This window comes from Somniosus microcephalus, chromosome 9 (genome assembly GCF_052327205.1).
Source record: "Somniosus microcephalus isolate GS21.2 chromosome 9, FLI_Smic_1.0, whole genome shotgun sequence".
NCBI lineage: Eukaryota > Metazoa > Chordata > Chondrichthyes > Squaliformes > Somniosidae > Somniosus > Somniosus microcephalus.
In genome coordinates, this window is record NC_140995.1 from 169,932,132 (window position 1) to 169,951,209 (window position 19,078).

The following is a 19,078-nucleotide window of genomic DNA, read 5'->3' on the forward strand; positions in this document are numbered from 1 at the left end:
ACACAGAAAAAGCTATTCCCTTGTAGACTTACAAACAAAAAAGATTTTTCCATAATTATTTCATTAAGAACAAGGTCCCTTTAAAATTGCCTAATTAGCTAAACACAGACAGACGCTTAGGGGGGAATTTTAACCCCAAGAATGGGGCGGGGGTTGGGAGCGGGTAAAAAATTTAGATTTTTAGTGCGGGTACGCAACCCACTTCCAGGTTTAACAGAGGTGCATTTGGATGTCGGCAAGAAACCTACTTGCCGAAGTCGCCGATTTCCTAATTGGTTGCGGGCGGATCCTTGGGAGGCGTTAATGAGGTATTTTTAAATTGTTTTTAACTTAGCTCTAAACTTTGCTTGAGTAGCACAGGTTTCCCAGGGCTCGGGAAACTGACCAGGGAAATGGAGGCGACTTTGAGCAACAGTTGAGGTGGGTATTTAAACTTGTCATTGTCCCATCCAAATAAAAGTGCATTTATTCCAGCTATTGTCTCAGTTTCCTCTGGCAAATGTTTGGCAGAAAGTGCTTCTGTGGTAACAGCTTTTTTCAACCTTTGAGTATTTCAAATTGACAAGATCAGGCTGAGAGGCGCCTTGGATGTGTTTGACAGCACAGCAGAAGAGGAGGACCATCACCATCCATGACAGTGACAATGTGCAGTGGTGGGATCAACACGTGCACAGTAGAGAGGTTTGCAGGTGGAGGAGGATGAAAGGACTCACCACTCATCTTCGGATGAGGAGAACAAAGAGGAGGAAGAGGAGGAAAATGGGGCACCCATCGCCAGAATAGCCACTTACATTGCTGTCCGGGATGCCCTAATATCACCTAGTGTGAAACATAACAAATGAAATCCTGCACTACGCTCCCACCACCAGCACCAACCCACCCCCTCCCTTTGCACTAAACCACGCATCTGCCCATTGTATATCTGCCCAATGGGTCCCATCATGTAATGACATTCATTATGAAACAAGTGAAAGGGCGAGTTGGCACTCAGGACACAATAATAGGCAAGATGTGGAAGTGGAGCTAACCATTAAATTTTATGAGGCATTATAATTGATGAATTACAATTTCTTCAACCTACGCTTCCTTCCGCCTCTATATGGTGCATCTTGTATGGTTTCAGCAGAGGTAGAGGCAGACTGCTCAGCTACCTGCCGAGATGCTTTTGGGTGAAGCCCTGTGCGTTTTGGAGTCCCCGAGAGCCCCACCAAAGACTGCTCCACCTGCACCTGTTCAGGGGCAGACTCGGCCGTCGGGAGACAAGGCAGCATGTTGGGTACTGCCTGGCGGGGGGGGGGCTGTACGGGAGGCAACGAGTGAGAAGTGGGTATGCTTTTAGTGGAGTTCTCACTTCCGTATCCCCTTTGGCCATCATCCCTCACCTGGGCCAGCGCCACATCACTCCTACCACTCTGCTGGAGAGCAGCTTGGTGCTGATCAGTGACGCTTTGTAAGGCCACAGCTAAGGTATATGTCATCCTGTTTAAGGCGCCAGACAAGTTGGCATCCAAAGTCTGCATGGCCATGGTCATGACCTGCTTGGACTCATTTCACCAACAACGATGAGTCAGCCTACAGGGAGGAGGTCCAGCATCTCGTGAAGTGGTGCGCCGATAACAACCTGGCCCTTAACATCAAGAAAACCAAAGAAATCATTGTGGACTTCAGGAAGTCTAAAGGCGGAAGTCACACCCCCATCCACATCAATGGGGCTGTGGTGGAAAGGGTGGACAGCTTTAAGTTCCTCGGAGTCCACATCACGGAAGACCTCTCCTGGTCCCTCAATACCTCCTCTCTGGTGAAGAAGGCCCAGCAGCGCCTATATTTCCTAAGGAGGCTGAAGGGATGTAACCTGTCACCCCTGATCCTCTCTAACTTTTACCGCTGCACAACAGAGAGCATCCTGACAAACTGTATCATAGTATGGTATGGCAGCTGTAGCTACTATGACCGGAAAGCCCTGCAGCGGGTAGTCAAAACTGCCCAACGCATTACCGGCACCCGGCTACCGACCACAGAGCACATATACCAGAAATGCTGTTTACGGAGGTCACAGTCCATCATCATCAAAGACCCTACCCACCCCAGCCACAGTCTGTTCGCCCTCCTGCCATCTGGGAGATGCTACAGATGCAGTCGCACCCGTACGACCAGATTTAGGAACAGCTTCTTTCCCAGGGCTGTCATCCTACTGAACTCCACAAATAAACTCTAAAGCCTGCACATCTGCCAATGCACTTTATTATGGTTATGTTTATGTTAATGTATTACAAGCCAAATGTATGTTGAATGTTTAAATGTCTTAATCTAAATGTACACTCTCGGGAGCCGCAAGCCAACATTTCGTTGTACTGCACTTGTGCACTAACAATGACAATAAAAGTTGATTTGATTTGATTTTGATTTGAGAGTCTTGCTTGAAGCTCCATGGAGGCGAACACTCTTCCCATGGCAGACATTCCCGCAATTCCCTACGCCACCAATCCACTAGCGATCGAGTTGAACTCCTCCGCTATTGTGGAGAGTATGCGTGGCACATCTGTCAGTACCTTGCTAAGTTGCTGATGCACCTCTAGCAGTCTCCTTCTCAATGATGGCCCCCGGGGTTCAGTATTTGTGTCCAACTAAGCAGAGCTTAGAGAGGATTGCACCCCGATGGAACTCTTCACAGCTGTCCCTGCCAGTGTCTGCTCATGCGCACTTGTGAAGTGTGAATCACCAGGTGAAAACCCAACTAACTCCCTAACTGGACCCATTGGGACCTAAATGTTAAACCATCACTCCTGGCTTCTTTCTTTTATCTTAGTCCACCGAGCGAATAATTTATATAAGTAATTCCAGACTTGTGACCAGCAACATTTCAGTGAATATGTCAGCATTCAATCCCAAAATATAAAGCAAATCAACCAGTCCATTTTTTAAAGGATCAACCATTTGGAAATTTTATTAATGTGAGTGATTCTTACCGGTTGGGTAGTTAAACTCAAAGTCATTTTTCACAAGCAGAATATTTTAACCTTGTGTTCATTTTTATTAATATATTTTCATATACGGTATGCATTAAAAATCCATGTCAGTTTGGCTTATGAGTGATTAAACCAATACCCACGGCATAGTAATTCACTCTGTTATACTGCTTGCATTGTAATTGTACACTGTACTGTGAAACATCCACATAATGTGCAGGCTAGCTCCCATTATGGTGATTAATGAGAGTTTTATTTATCACTCAGATCATGAAAAGGAGATTTTTCTTTAATTAAACTTAAACTACATTGTATATCTATGGTGGTAAACTCAAAAGGGTTGAAATTATGCTGTGTAGATGTTTTAACATGTTCAAAAGAAATGTCTTTGTTTGCTTGTTAACCCAGATGGGATCACAATTTTGTTATTGATCTCACTTAGCGTGATTTTAACTCGCAAGTATTAAATGGAGTGGACTGGGCAGCATCACCTAACTGTTTCCTCTCATTAATTATGCTCTCAAGAATTCCATATTCTAAAGTGCAAGAGACAGGATAGAGATAGTATTTTAAACAGAGAGGTCCAAAAATTCCGGGGGCTGGGAAGTACATTTTTGTAGCATGATGTCCGCAGGACCAGTTGGACTTGGTGGTGGAACCTGGATCTTAGCAACGCTGTACACCAGGTACAGCTGGGCATTGGTTGGGACTGGGGGAGGGCGGAAGCTCCAAAATTCACAGTCTGCTTCTGCAGTGTGATTGATCGCACTGCCCACACTGCCGGAAGAAAGCAAGAGCAATTCTTAAAAATGTCAAGTGAAGCTTCCAAAACCCCACACACTTGCTTTCACTGCGAAAAGGTGCCATAGCAAAAATCATTCCCTGCACCCCGTAGCGGGTAGTTGAGTATCATTCACAGGAGTGTAGACTGATACGAAGGATCATTTAACACCACTGCCATACCTTGAGAGTCGATACAAATCTGTCCTAAGACATCTTTAAATGGCCCTATACAGCCTTTACTGATCCTTTGACTCCTAACGTAGCTTAAAAGGTGTTTGCCATTGCTACTGCAATTGTCTACTACCTTCTTCTCCATTAATCACTTAGCTGCTTTCACTTCCCTTAATTGTGCACAATATCTGTCTCTGTTCTCCTGTGAACTATATTCATTTAATCTGTAAAATTATTTTTGCTTAATTCTAATTTGTCCTTGCACCTAACTAGTTAGCCAGTTTGGGTTTTGTGTTGCTATGTGCCCTTTTTTTAAAAATGCTTGGAACATTCATGTTTTTTTTTGCCATATTGGAAAGGAGCCAAACTTAGATTGACTCTCAGGAACTAATGCTACCATTCTATGGTACAAAAGTAGTAAGAAATGACAGCCCTGAATTCTCAGTTCATATAATTCCACTGCACCCACCTGAGCAGCAGTAGCATTGGCTGGTATAAAGCTGCTGGAAACATTTTCCCAAGTCAGACTCATCCATCCTGTACCAGTTACACTCAGACTCTGTAAAACACAAATCACACACTTGTTACCGTTCTACTCCTGAGACTCAAATTAGAGAAACAAATGCAAGACTATGATGTTATTGTCACTGGGGGAGGGGGGGGGAATCAATTATCTCTGCTCTCCTAAACTTGCAGGGTTAAAGGCCTGCTGGAGTTCTCCTCACTACTTCCTGACAGCTCTCCATCACTTCACCCAGCAGGACATTCTTCATAATGTTAATGAGCTATTCAACCTTGGATGGTACCAAGGCTGAACCTATTCCCATTTATTTTCCAATTTCCATACATCTAAACTTCATGTTGATTTATAGTCTGTCACAAAATAAAATTTTGGGCTAAATTCATTATCCTAACATGGCCTACAGCATCTTGCCCTACCAATTGCTACCCTCCCCCCCCCACACCCCCCACCCACACACCAATCTCAATCCCATAGAGTTAGAATTAGCATTGTGCAACTGGAGGGATGTAGGGAAAAGACAGAGTATGCTTTATTTACCAACTTTAAAAAAAAATCCTCCTTTCAAAGAAAACGTCATGGTAAACGTCTGAAACATCCTGACTTAGATCGTCTGCTGGCCTCAATGTTGGCCAATGTCCCAATTTCATCCAGCAGCTCGATTGCTGCTATTATAATTAAAATAATTTATTACTCTTTTAGAACACTAAATGGGCATGGCGATACAACCTGACAAAGATATAAGGCAGTTTGATCAGCCCAAGTCAAATCCAAACCTTTGCCAACTCAATTTTATTTGTAACTCAATTGTAAAATCCCCAAATAACGTAACTGTATATACATTGACATTTCTGCATAAGCAGTTACACTTAACAATGCTAGGGGGCAGAAACCCTATTGCCGGAGTAACTGCTTTGCATTTGCCTAATTTGTCATCTACTTACTGGATATTATTTTCAAACTGTACATGCTCATATTTTGCCTTGAGGTGTACAATACCATTTCTGCCACTTATGTAAATTTTAGGACAATATTATCTTGCTTCAACCCTCAGAAGAGGTACTTAAAGAATACATGGATGAATACATTGACCGACCTTTCGCTTGCTGCCTATCCCTGTGGATGCAATCAAAATAAGAGCTATTGCATAGCCTGTCAAATACAGTACTATGAAATATACATCAACTTACCTGTATTTCTGGAAGCCAGTCCACTCTGACTCGAATCTCCTGTCTCTCCCTGTAGTATGTATTTACAACCTCTGGATTTAACCAAGTATTATGCAGCTGTATGCCAACTTTCATTTCTGTGGCAAGGGTCTTCCCATGATACATTGCTTCCACGTAGTATTTCCTTCCTCCACTCAATTGAACTTTCTTGGATTTCTGCTGCCACTCTTCACCCCAGTTGAATTCCCACTTATCTGCCCATTTGGAGATAGCACTTGGGATGGAGGCAATCTTCACCTTCAAAGAAAAACACAAACACTGATCAAAGTATGAGGGTGGCACAAATTTCAGCTTATTAACCCAAAGAACCTTACCTTTTCAAAGGTATGGGGATTCTTCTTCAAACTAATGCCAGTTTTTTGTTTTATTCTTAATTGCTAGCTGGGACTAGCTGAAGTGCTCTTGCCGAGAGCTGGCACGGGCTCGAAGGGCCTTCTTCCGTGCTGTAACCATTTGATTTGATTTGCATTGTGTGTAAGATATATTAATAATGCGGATGCATGGTTTCTGACGAGAAAGATTAATATTTAAACAGCAGTATTTAAAGATATTGCAACACCTTTGTAATAGGTTATAACCTCTCTTGCTCCCATTGTGGGATCACAGGACAGGATTTGTAGAGTTGAGGCCAGGGAGAAAGCATGATAGGTGCTGTTGTGTTTGTACCTTTATACACAACTACATAAAATAATAAAGCAGCAGAGACTGAGAGTAACTTCAAGTGATCTTTACTGGTTAACTGGAACTTCGGCACTGACTGTACAAATCGATACGCGTCTGTTATATACGCTCGCAACTAAGGATGTACATCCGCAAAAGTAGTCCCTTCAATGTTGTATACATTACACTTCCTCCCCCTTTAGTTTAATAGTATATTAACACAAAATTTCTATAATTAACATAGAGAGCCTGTCTTTACAGTAACCTTTTTGTTTTTTTAAAAGTAACAAAATTCAAATTCCAACATAACATTTTATTTTGTCTACAACCCTTTTACAAGTCAAGTCTCTGGGGAGGCCTCCTCTGCCTCTCTGGGTAACATCTCTCCAGACTCTTTTGCTTTGGGGAATGAGACTGTACAGGTACAGGTGCATCAGGTGAGCTATCAGCACAGGTAGAGCTCTCAGCTGTGGATGAGGCTGGTGCTGATGCTGATGAATCAGGAGTGTCTGTTTCCATGTCAGGTGAGTCTGGGCGAGGTATAGGGGTGTTTTCCACCTTAACATCCAGAATTTGGTCAACATGATGTCTCAAAACGTTCTCTCCCACATCCACAGTATACATCAGTGGTCCCTCTCTTGTGGATATTGTCCCTGGTTGCCACTTTTCCATCCGGAAATCACGAGCAAGAACTGACTGTCCCACACTGAAGCTTCTTGTTGGCTTAGCATTCAAATGTTTGAACTGTTTGTTCTCTACATCACGACGTACATTCGGTTTAAGAAGGTCCATGCAAGATCTCAGGTTCCTGTTCAGAAACATCATCGCTGGAGTCTGATTAGTGGCTGCATGTACTGCGTTCCGATAAGCAAAGAGGAAATTGTCTATCTTGTGTTGCAGTGGTAGATTCTCGCTGTACATTGCTTTGATGGCCTTCTTGAAAGTCTGTACGAATCTTTCTGCCAAGCCATTTGTAGCTGGATGGTGTAAGATTCGAAAATTTTCAGCAAAAATCACGCAAGAAAACTGGATAAAATAAGACTGTTTATTGACCAAAGTAAGCTTGCACAGAAAAACCTTTGATAAAAGGGCATACAAAATGGCCGCCAGGCCCCGTGATCAGTTTCTGAACCAGTTTATTTCTGTTACTGCAAGCTAGACAGGCTTGTGGATTGAAGACAGTAAACCCGCGAAAGCCAGTATCTGGGAACCGAAACTCAGAGCAACAGCATACATATTCAATGGATTATAAGTACAGGATGGGGCCCATCAAGATATGGGCGGACAATGTAAAAACACTTATACCCATTTATTGTACAAAGGAAAAACCGTTTAGCAGCCATCAAGGAAAATGTCCGGACCGATCAATATGCGAACCGAGCCGCGGTGACAATGCAAAGGACATTAACAGACATTATCGGCCAGGAAGGCCAGTTCAAGTTATCACCGGCTCCGTTACAAGACAAAGCGCCCCTGCAGAGATCTCTGCCCGCCAAAATTAATACAAAGACAGGACTATGATTTGGCGGGAGATAAGACTGTCCCAAAAGAGTATAACTATGGATTGAAAGTCCATCTAAGTGACTTGGACAACTTCGAACTTCTTCACTGCTACGGCTTCTTGTTGGGCGACTTCAGGCTTCCATTTCTTCAAGAACTTTCTTCTACGAGGAACGAACGAAGGGCGGACGGTGCCCGGATCGGCGCCTCTTCCACTTCGGCAGATCGATGAAAACGTTTTCGTCTTTTTAAAGACGGACGGTTTCGGAAAAGGGACAACGTGGCCGGTGTTCAGCCAAACAAGGCTCGGCCACGACGAGAAGACGACGAGGGTGGCCCGGGTACTGGGGTCGGGAGATCATCGACGACCCAGGCCGACGGAGAAGAAACCCTCTGGAGGACTGGCGATCTAGGCCACAAGATTCTCCCATGTGCATAGCCTGCATCTGGGTCTACTCCATGAACCCAAATCGACTTAGTGGATCTCAACCTTAACGAGCGCTCATCGAGGCTGTGTCTACCCCACCGCTTCGAGAGAGAGAAAATATCGACTGCGCCAGAAGCTTCCAAATCCACGTGACGACGGAAAGCAGTGTCAAAAAGGCTGCGAACCCCCTTTCTCGCGATTTCGAGAGTGGTGAGCATGATCCCAGGTTCCCCAGGTCAAAACTTAGTTTAGGTATAGGGGAGGGAGTTAAGGGAAATCGTAATGTGTTTCCCCTTTTTCGATGTGCCGTGTGTTCCCCATTTCCATAGAGTCAAGTTCATAAATTTGTGCATGATTGTAAGTTACTTTAATCTGTGCCTATGACATGTATTTTGTAATGCTTCAAACTGTTTAAAAATAAAAGCATCCATTTCGTGCTATTCAGCCTGGTCTATTGAGTCCTTTTCTCTGCACTACTGTTCTCTGCATCTAAATCCAAGGTCTAGAACCGTAGGGGAGAGTGGGTCGAACCACTCAAGGGTAATTATTGCACGAAGCCTGGCAGGAGGCCAGAACGGGCAAGAGAGCAGGAAAAAAAACCCTACAGAAATGGCGACCGCGGCAGGACCTTGGCAGCAGGAAAGTAGTGTGTTAGATCAAGATCTGAATAAACGAAATGTGACGGATGAAAGAATAGCAGATTATGTTTTCGGAAAAGTCAACCTCACAAAACAATGGATATCTGATCTACTAAGGGATAGGCGCCCGCTAGACGCAGCCATCAAGTGGACAGCGGGCAGAGAGCATAAGAAATCTGTAGAAAAGGCGGTCTGGCTGATGTGCTACAAGAAGCAAGTCCAGCTTTTGGACCAGGTAGTTGCAGCACAGACAGTCCAGATCAACGGCTTGCTTAAAGACGTAGAGGAAAAGGTTGCGGGAGGTCAAAAACTGATTGAATCGCTTGACGCGCTGAATCAGGAACGCCGCTCCGTAATTCGCTGCCACGAAACCCGGGTAGAATATTTAAAATGTCAGGTCGTTGAGGCCAAGGCCAGTGAAGGTAGAATGAGAGAGAGGTGTTTCCGTCTAGCCAAACAAGTAGATGCCCAAGAGGAAAAGCTCCTGGGAGCCAGGGCAGCATACAAGATGGCCATGGAGGATAGATCTGAGAACACCGACCACAGCGCTTGCCGCAGGGAGCTAGAGGACCTGAGAAAGGCCCTAGCGAAGGCAAACGGGTTGGTGTGTCTCATAAATCCACCAGCGAGTCAGCTGTTGCTAGCCAAGGAATCCAAAAGACCGATTCCACAAGAGGCAGTTGGGGTACCAACCCCCAAACCCTCTGCGCCTCCTGCCTATGAGGAGTCTTGGACTCCGGGACAGGAGACGGAGGCGGTAGAGAAAGAGAGCCCTGAGGTAGAGCAACCCCAGACAGTAGAGTCGGGGCCAGCGCCGTTGTGTCCAACGAGGCACCGGAAGCTCGGTCCAAATGAAGAAAATGGCGATGACGGACCCCTTGAGAGTCAGATCATAATGCCTCATAGCGCACGACAGCTAAGAGAGATGATAAGTCACATCCCAAAACTCTCCGAGTCAGGAGATCCCTCCGTGCATTTCAGGGACGTGGAGCAGACTGCAGCAGTCAATGACTGCGACGGGGCTGAACAGTCTAAAATGCTGCTGTTCTCCCTGGACAGTTCGCTCCTCCAGTGTCTCCCTGACGAGAGCAAGAGAGGGCACAGGGACTATGAGTTGCTACGGGATGAGATTCTGGAGATCATGGGAGAGGGGGACGGAACTCCGTTCCTCCGTTTAGAAAAGACAGTGCAGCTAGAGGGAGAACCCCCACGGGTTTTCGCCGACAGGTTGTGGCCAGTGTATCGGCGCAGCTGCCCGGGCGGGCCGGCCCGGGCCGGGCTGGATGGCGAACAAAGGGCTCACTGGCTTCGGTGCCTGGTAGCAGGTTGCCTGCCAGTAGTGAAGGAACAGGCCAAAGCATGGTTTGACCCCACTAACGCCCGCTCCACGGAGGAAGTAGTACTAGATCAGCTCACGATCAGTTATAGAAACAACAAGGGCAAGAAAACGCCTGTTGTGAAAGGAAAGGTGCATGAGGTGAGACCCGCAGCCTCTGCTAAAAAGGAATGGCGTCAGGAGGGAAATCGCCATCCCCAAGCCAATAGCAGTTGTTACGGGTGTGGGAAGGAGGGTCATTGGCGCAAGGACTGTAGGAATCCTTGGAAGGATAAGAGGGAGAGAGCGTTCGCCGCAGCCCAAGATCAAGCCCAAGCCCGAGTCGCCAACGGCCCGAGAGTTTACCCAACACCAGCACAACCACAAGTGCAGGCCGCTGCCCCAACACCAGTCCAGAACCCAACCGTAGCCTCTGCCCCGAATAAAGGGGGTGGTGCGGTTGTGGACCCCGCTGCGATCGAGTCAGTCTTGGAGACTATGCAGTCTCTGATGACCTGGCAGGGGAAGGTAGCGGTTGCTAACAGCCCTATCGCCCCCGAGACCCCAGCCGAAACACCTAAATGACTGATGCCCGCGCAGCCCGTCTACTTGTGTCCGCTCCGCTATGACGCTTGGAGAAGACCTGTGGTGGAGATGGAGGTGGAGAAACAAAGGGGTAGTTACCTGTTGGATACGGGAGCTTCGTGTACCGTGATCCACACGGACAAACCTTTTGCCTCACCTCTGTCCGCCCAGGCTCCATATTTAGTAGCGGGTTTCACAGGTAGAGAACAGGCTGGCGCGTACTCCCTCCCGCTCTCCATTCAGTTGGGAGCGCTCCACACCACATGGACGTGCATCCTATTGAAGTGGAATGAGGGGGGGGGAAAAGGCATCCTTGGGGCTGATTTCTTGGTGGAACACGGGATCCTCGTGGACCTGAGAAATCACTGTCTCTGGGGAGCCGAGGGCGGTTTAGGTAAGGTAGTCGTAATCCCGGGGAAGGAAGAAAAGGGGGCCCTGTGCACTATGAAGCCGTCAGGAGGTTATGATCTCGAGCTCATGGTAACAAACGTCCCAACGGACTTGCAGGCGCGTGTGTCAGAAAATCTGACCGCGTTCGCCACCCACAAGCACGACTGCAGGAGAGTCACTGGGTTCGAAGTCAGCGTAGACGGGGACCCCATGATCCGACCCCAAAAGCAGTATAATTTCCCCAAGGAGGCAGAACCCGACATGGAGACAGCAATATCTTCATTGGTACAGCAGGGCATGTTGAGGACGATAGCCACCCACGTGAACTCCCCATTATGGCCGGTAAAGAAACCGGACAATTCGTGGAGAGCCACGGTGGACTACAGAGTCCTCAATAGTAATATCCCAGCCTGCGCGCCCACGGTAGCAGCAGTTGCAGACTTAATAGGGAGTATTCCAGCATCGGCGACCACATTCACGGTGCTGGACATCTCGAACGGTTTTTGGTCCATTCCGCTGCGGCGGGAGGACCAGTACAAGTTTGCCTTTACTTTCAAAGGGCAACAGTACACTTGGAACTGCTTACCACAGGGTTTTCACAACAGCCCCAGCATTTTCCATCAGTGCATGGCGGGGAGTTTGAAAGAGTTCAGCCAGCCCAACCAGATAGTGCAGTATGTGGACGACTTACTCCTGTTCACAGATACAAGGGAGCAGCACGGCCCACTGTTAGCCGAATTGTTGGAACTGTTAGAAAGGAAGGGTTTCAAAGTAAACCCAAAGAAAGCCCAGATCGGCCAGCAGGAAGTTAAATTCCTGGGTCTGGCCATCCGCGCTGGGGAAAGAGCCATAGATAAGGCCAGACGGGAATCTATACAAGATCTGCCGATTCCCAACACAGTAACGGGTGTAAGGTCCTTTTTGGGATTGACCGGGTACTGCAGAGATTTCATCGAGGACTATGCTGCCACAGCGGCCCCGCTACTTCGACTCTTACACAAGGGAGTCGAGTGGTCTTGGGACGAGGGGTGCCAGGCAGCATTCGAGAAGTTGAAAAGAGATCTGCAGACTGCGCCAGCCCTAGGGGCCATAGATGGGGGAGAGGAGTTCTTTCTGGAGGTAGCCGCTAGTGGGGACAGCCTGAGCGCAGTGCTGCTCCAAGAGCGGCACGGCAAGCTAAGACCAGTAGTTTATTCCTCCAGGGTGCTCACGGATGTGGAGAGGAGTTTCTCCAATTGCGAACGGCATCTCCTGGCCACGCATTGGGCTGTGAACAGATCAGTGATCTTCACAGGGACCTCTCCCATTACGCTCCTCACCCATCACACCCCCACGAAGATGCTTCTGGACGGGAGGATTAAGGATGGGACCGTAAGCAGCGCTCGGATTGCGCGCTGGACCCTCCTCCTTTCCCAGATGGATCTCAAAGTTAAAGGCCTCTGCGCGCCAAGGCTCGCAGCCAATATGGCATATCCCGGGACAGCCCATCAATGTTCCGTAGAAGGGGTATGGGAAGTTAACATAGGTTTACGGGCCGGGATACATCCCACAGGCCGCGAGATCTACGTAGACGGTTCTAGCACTGTAGCTGACGGCAAGCGACTCACAGGGTGTGGAGTTTATGACCCTGCGGCAAACATTGCCCTGGCAATTAAGCTCCCCAGCACTATGAGCGCGCAGCAGGCTGAACTGTCCGCGGTGGCGTACGTGGTTACCCACCCCGAGATTTTCCCAACCCCATACACGATTTGCTCAGACAGCATGTTCACGTGCAATTCGTGTACAGAGTACCTCGCCATCTGGTCCCGACGCGGGTACACCTCCGCGGACGGGCGGCCTTTAACAGTTAAGCCCTTGCTGGAGAAGATCCTAGCAGCTGTGGGGGAGAAAGGAGAGGTGTTCATCCATAAGGTGAAGGCTCACTCCACTACAGAACCCCGCAGTCAGGGCAACCAGCAGGCGGATGCGCTAGCCAGGGAGGGTGCCCGCAACGGCATTCTCTGGGACCCATACGAACCCGGACCCGTGGCGGCGATCCAAGGCAGGGAGGGAATTCCCGGGAACACAGGGGTGACACCGCCCCCAGACCTAAAGACCATCCAAACCCTGGATCCCGCCCTAAAAGCAGTCCTAAAAGCCATCACAGAGGGCAAACAGGTAGAAGGTCCGTACAGTACGGCAGCCCTCACAGTCAAAGAAGGTATGCTGTTCCGAGAGGAGCAGTGGGTTGTGCCGCAGCAGCACCGAAGGGAATTCCTGCAATTGGCCCACGAGGGTCCAGGAGCGGGACACCCCGGACCTGAGGTCACCTGGCAACGGGTGGAGCAGGCGGGATGGTGGCCGGGACTTCGGGACGATGTCCGCGAGTTCTGCGCAAGCTGTCTTGTGTGTGCTGCTAACAACCCAGACCCCCACAAAAGGAAGGTGCCCATGGGGCACATCAGGAGGGTAGAGGGACCATGGCAGTCGATTCAGGTCGACTACATAGGGCCCCTGCCCGCCGCCCAGGGAGGCTATAAGTACTGCCTTGTCCTGGTAGATGTGTTCACCAAATGGGTAGAAGCCTTCCCGTGCAGAACAGCTACGGCACTGGGTACTGCTAAGATCTTGATTCGGGAAGTGTTCTCACGGTGGGGACTCCCCCGTTTTGTAGAGTCCGACCAAGGGAGTCAGTTCACCGGTCAAGTAATGCAGAACGCCCTCATGCTCTTGGGCATTGAGGGAAAGTGGCACGTAGCATACAATCCCCAGTCATCCGGGATTGTTGAGCGTATGAATCGGACCCTCAAGGAAAAGCTGAGGAAAGAGACAATGGGCTCGCCCCAGAAATGGGCGGAGGTCCTGCCTTTAGTCCTCATGGGGATCCGAGCCAGCCAGTCCAAAAGCACGGGGTATTCCCCGCACGAGTTAATGACTGGAAGGATCATGCGAACACCCACCCATGTGCTAGCCCCGGTGCTCACTGAGGGCCAGCTCCGAGAGGTGAAACGGGACAAATTCGCCCAAACCCTCTTGGAGCGCCTGAGACAGATTTATGGACAGGCGGCTGGGAACATGGGAAGACAGCACCAGGGAAATAAACTGTTGTTGGAACCTCGGAAACAACAAGAGTGGGTAGTCGGAGACCAGGTCATGGTCCAAAACTACGCCAGGGTAGGGAGTTTTGAACCACTGTACATGGGGCCATACAGCATTGTAGACAAGGCCAGCCCCATGGTTTATGCAGTGAAGACGCCCCGACGTACCAAATGGTTTCACATCAACCAGTGTAAACTGTTTAAACCGGGTACACAAGGGCCACCAAAGGGGACCAGGTCTGAGAACAAAGATCCTCAGCCTGTAACAGAGTCACAGACCACACAGGCTGGAGCAGTAGCCTGCGTGAAGGGAGAGGCCATCCCATTGGAGTGGGAGGTCTCATCTTTTGAATGGGATTTAGGCAGGGGAGAGCCCGAACAGCTCAACCTCGCTTTAGACCCAATCACGGAGGAGGAAGAGTCAGAGGACGGCAGTCCCGCCCTCGACTCAAGCTTGGGGGAGGTAGGGAGTGGGGGCGGAGACTCATTACCTGTAGGGACAGGTGAGGTGGAGTCAGAAGCCACAGATCCCGACCCCGGGGGGGCGGAGCCTGAGGGTGGGGAGCTGGAGCCGGCAGCTGTGGAGGAACCACAGGCTGTAACGGTAACAGTCACAACCCCCGGTCCATCGGCCCCGGGAGCCCAACCCAAAGCAGCCCCTCGTAGGTCGGCTCGAGCGCCCCAGCCCAGAAAATTTTGGCCAGATTCTCCCCATCCTTCCCAACCACGGTTTAAAGCAGCCCCAGGAAGACATGATCCCCGTTCAGCAGCGACAGGCTGCGGGGGATCAAAGCCAAAGATCAATGCAGCCCCACCGCAGGGTGTGGCACACGACAGACCTCATAGGGATTCGGAAAGCCGCCCCACGGAGGGCGGCGCTGTACATAAGTTAAGTTAGGTAATTATGGTCATAGTTTAAGGAATGTAAAGTATATGGTGTTAAGAGTACAATTTTGAGGTCTGCCCGGTATGTGTGTTTGTTAGGGAGCGGGGTCCAGGAACCCGCGCGTCCAATTAATTTAGGCCAGCACCTATCGGGAGCCCGGCTACATCATTTTGTTGGTTACAGAAACCTGGGATACGATGGAAAGGATTGTCGTCGCGTTCATGGCGATCGGGTGCGGGTGGGCCTACCGAGGCCGCACCAAGGACGTCATCATTTTCGGGTGCTCCGGGGACACGGCCCCCATCGCAACGGATGGGACGGGGGAGCGAGAGGTAGAGGAAACCGCCACCTACTTCCACCAAGGGAGATGGCCAGGTTGGCTGGGAACGAATTCTACGGAATATTCCAGCAATTTCGGTTTTGCCTACCAAGAGACTTCATTAACGTGCCCTCGAGTGAGGATCCTAGCGCCCAGAGTCAGCGTTACCGTGGGAAAGAGGATTTGTCTGGTGTGCAATGGGAACGTACCACCAAGGCGATGGTGGTGGCTACGAAAGCTGGGAAAGGACATGAGAAACTCTACGGTCGAGTGGGAGCGACTGGGTAATAATACCCATCGGACTATTACGGGAACTCACGGACAATTACGTGTGTGTTGGGACAAATGGTGGGAACCAGATGAGGGAATATATGTCTGTATGTGGGGTTCGAGACACGTCTGCTCCAAGGGCGTGTCCATCTTCTTCCAGAGGCAGTGGCAGGATGAAGGGAAGGGGATGAGATGGGATGTTAGCACTCGAGCGTGCGGAGCCCCATACTCCCCTATTCCGGTGAACGCCACTGAACTCATCACCCGCCCACGCAAGCCGCTGCCCACGCTTCCGGTAGCACTAGCCCAGAAAGGAGGGTGCCCAACCACCACCAAGGGACCCGGGAACGGTTTAGTATTGGTACCCACCGGTCAGGTGCTGTACCAAGGGGTACACTACGCGGTGGCCTCAGTGATTTTAAATCTCACTGAGGTAAGATTGCCGGAGTGGTGTCCCAAAGAAACGGAACAATTATACCAGGTCCTGTTAACCCGTATGTTTAGACAATTTTACGAATTTGACTTTGCCGACATCGACAGAGACAAATTATACACCACACCGCCAGAAGTTTTGGATCGAGTCGGGAGGCAAAGAAGGGGTACTGTAAATGACATATTCACTGCTTTTAATACCGGGACATCTGTTGTCAACGCTCTAGATAACGTGGAGCTGCAGACACAGATCAATGGTTTAAAAGCCCAGTTAAGGAACATATTGACAGACGAAAACAAGGTAGTGGGTTCTGAGTTGCATGAGGACCAGGCCATGACACTACGCTTTAAGGACATAATTGCTGAGCTGGAGAAACACGCGAGAACGGTAAATGCACTCATTAAGGAGGATCGGAATGCGTCCGATCAAGCTGCGCAAAACGAGGCCTGTGTGCTGTACGGGGCGTGGTTATTGGGCGAGGGCCGCAGTAATCTTGAGGATTTAAAACAGGGTTTGTTCCCGTCCTGGATCAGCAACAAGCACTTGCAAGTGCTCCACCCTTTTGAGAATGCATTAAGCCCGTGCCAGCTCAGGCTAGCCGCAGAAGCATACCCAGTTCCAGTGGACTGCGGACATTCGAATCACACTATTATGGGAATAGTAGTAAGAATGCCGGTGTTGGGTCCCGCAGCAAAGCCCGCCCCGGTATACAGAGTAGAGAACATTGGAGTCATTCAGGGGGGCGCACACATTCGTTACGCAGTGGTCCCGCCTTACGTCATCAGATGGGAGCGTACGATGACAGGCACCGACCTCTCGGGATGTCGGAGCCGGGGAGCACACATCATCCTGTGTCCCCAGCACTTGAATGCCTTTTTGAAACCACAGTGCGGGTTCAGAACCGCTAGCGCGAAGCCGGTGAATTGCACCATGGAGGCAATGGCAGAGGACCATGTGCCCCCACAGGTAGCATATATCGGGGGTGGGACATACTGCGTCACCACTGCAGCGCCTCAGTACCGATATGGACAACACGAGTGGTGTTCGGTCGGTGATAGCAGTTTCTGTTTCAAACCCAGGGCCGAGGTTCAAGTGGCACAACAACGAATTGTTCCCATTCCTGCGCCCTCCACCGTACACATCACTATCAAAGAGAATTTCACAGACTTACAACGATTTGTCGCGCATTTTGGTTATGTCATTCCCCCTCTTCCCGAACACCTCACCAAGATTTTAAAAGCCGTTATAATTTCGCAGAAACATTTCTACACACTGGAGCAGAAGACTTTAGAGATAGGAAAAGACATATTGGACGTAACCATCCCACCATGGTGGGACTTGTTCACCAACATAGAAATCCCAGCCTGGATTAGAATAGCATCCCATATCCTAGTAGGATGTCAGGTTTTAATTGTGATATTTTTGCTCTTCGTGCATTGTAAGAGAGGCAAACGCCTCCAGAGGCACGAGAACGCGGGCGAATGGAAAGAACGCTATGTGCGAATGGGGGAAGAAGACACCCCACTTTAAGCTGCTAGTAGAAGATTAAGAGTCCATCCATTTTAAGATTTTTTTTTTTTTTTGGTTTTTGTTTCTCTTTTGAACATCCGTGTTTTCTTTTGCGTTTGGTTTGGGTTATAAGGAATTAAGCATTGTTATGTTATTAGTCGTTATTAAGTTTTGATTAATAAAAGGTGTATGCAGATGGCGCAAAAGGGTATCAACCCCTGCCCATCTGACAGGCGAAGGTGTTATAGTTTAAGATTTGCTGTCTATGATTCCAAATGTGCATGAGGTAATTTTCATTTTCTCCGGAAATGGGAACTGCATGTGTCGTGAGGGGCATAGATAGTTAAGTGCCAGGAATGTTTGGATGTGGGGAATCAGGGAAAATTTGCTCATCAAGGATTGATACTTTAAGCAAGCTATCAGTATCACAGGGGGGCCTGTAAGATTCAAAAATTTTCAGCAAAAATCACGCAAGAAAACTGGATAAAATAAGACTGTTTATTGACCAAAGTAAGCTTGCACAGAAAAACCTTTGATAAAAGGGCATACAAAATGGCCGCCAGGCCCCGTGATCAGTTTCTGAACCAGTTTATTTCTGTTACTGCAAGCTAGACAGGCTTGTGGATTGAAGACAGTAAACCCGCGAAAGCCAGTATCTGGGAACCGAAACTCAGAGCAACAGCATACATATTCAATGGATTATAAGTACAGGATGGGGCCCATCAAGATATGGGCGGACAATGTAAAAACACTTATACCCATTTATTGTACAAAGGAAAAACCGTTTAGCAGCCATCAAGGAAAATGTCCGGACCGATCAATATGCGAACCGAGCCGCGGTGACAATGCAAAGGACATTAACAGACATTATCGGCCAGGAAGGCCAGTTCAAGTTATCACCGGCTCCGTTACAAGACAAAGCGCCCCTGCAGAGATCTCTGCCCGCCAAAATTAATACAAAGACAGGACTATGATTTGGCGGGAGATAAGACTGTCCCAAAAGAGTATAACTATGGATTGAAAGTCCATCTAAGTGACTTGGACAACTTCGAACTTCTTCACTGCTACGGCTTCTTGTTGGGCGACTTCAGGCTTCCATTTCTTCAAGAACTTTCTTCTACGAGGAACGAACGAAGGGCGGACGGTGCCCGGATCGGCGCCTCTTCCACTTCGGCAGATCGATGAAAACGTTTTCGTCTTTTTAAAGACGGACGGTTTCGGAAAAGGGACAACGTGGCCGGTGTTCAGCCAAACAAGGCTCGGCCACGACGAGAAGACGACGAGGGTGGCCCGGGTACTGGGGTCGGGAGATCATCGACGACCCAGGCCGACGGAGAAGAAACCCTCTGGAGGACTGGCGATCTAGGCCACAAGATTCTCCCATGTGCATAGCCTGCATC

At 49.0% G+C, this 19,078-nt stretch overlaps 1 protein-coding gene across 1 annotated transcript in view; it reads right to left on the bottom strand.

Moving 5' to 3' along the window:
- Window positions 1–4,017: 4,017 nt before the first annotated feature.
- LOC147112825 (fibrocystin-like) overlaps window positions 4,018–19,078 on the bottom strand; it is a 28,241-nt gene continuing 13,180 nt past the window's right edge. The window contains exons 4-5 of the mRNA XM_085998228.1: window positions 5,631–5,906; window positions 4,018–4,479 (exon numbers count right to left, since the gene is read on the bottom strand). Of these exons, the coding sequence (XP_085854354.1) occupies window positions 4,252–4,479; window positions 5,631–5,906 (504 nt within the window). The 3' untranslated portion in view covers window positions 4,018–4,251. The remainder of the gene's footprint in view (window positions 4,480–5,630; window positions 5,907–19,078) is intronic.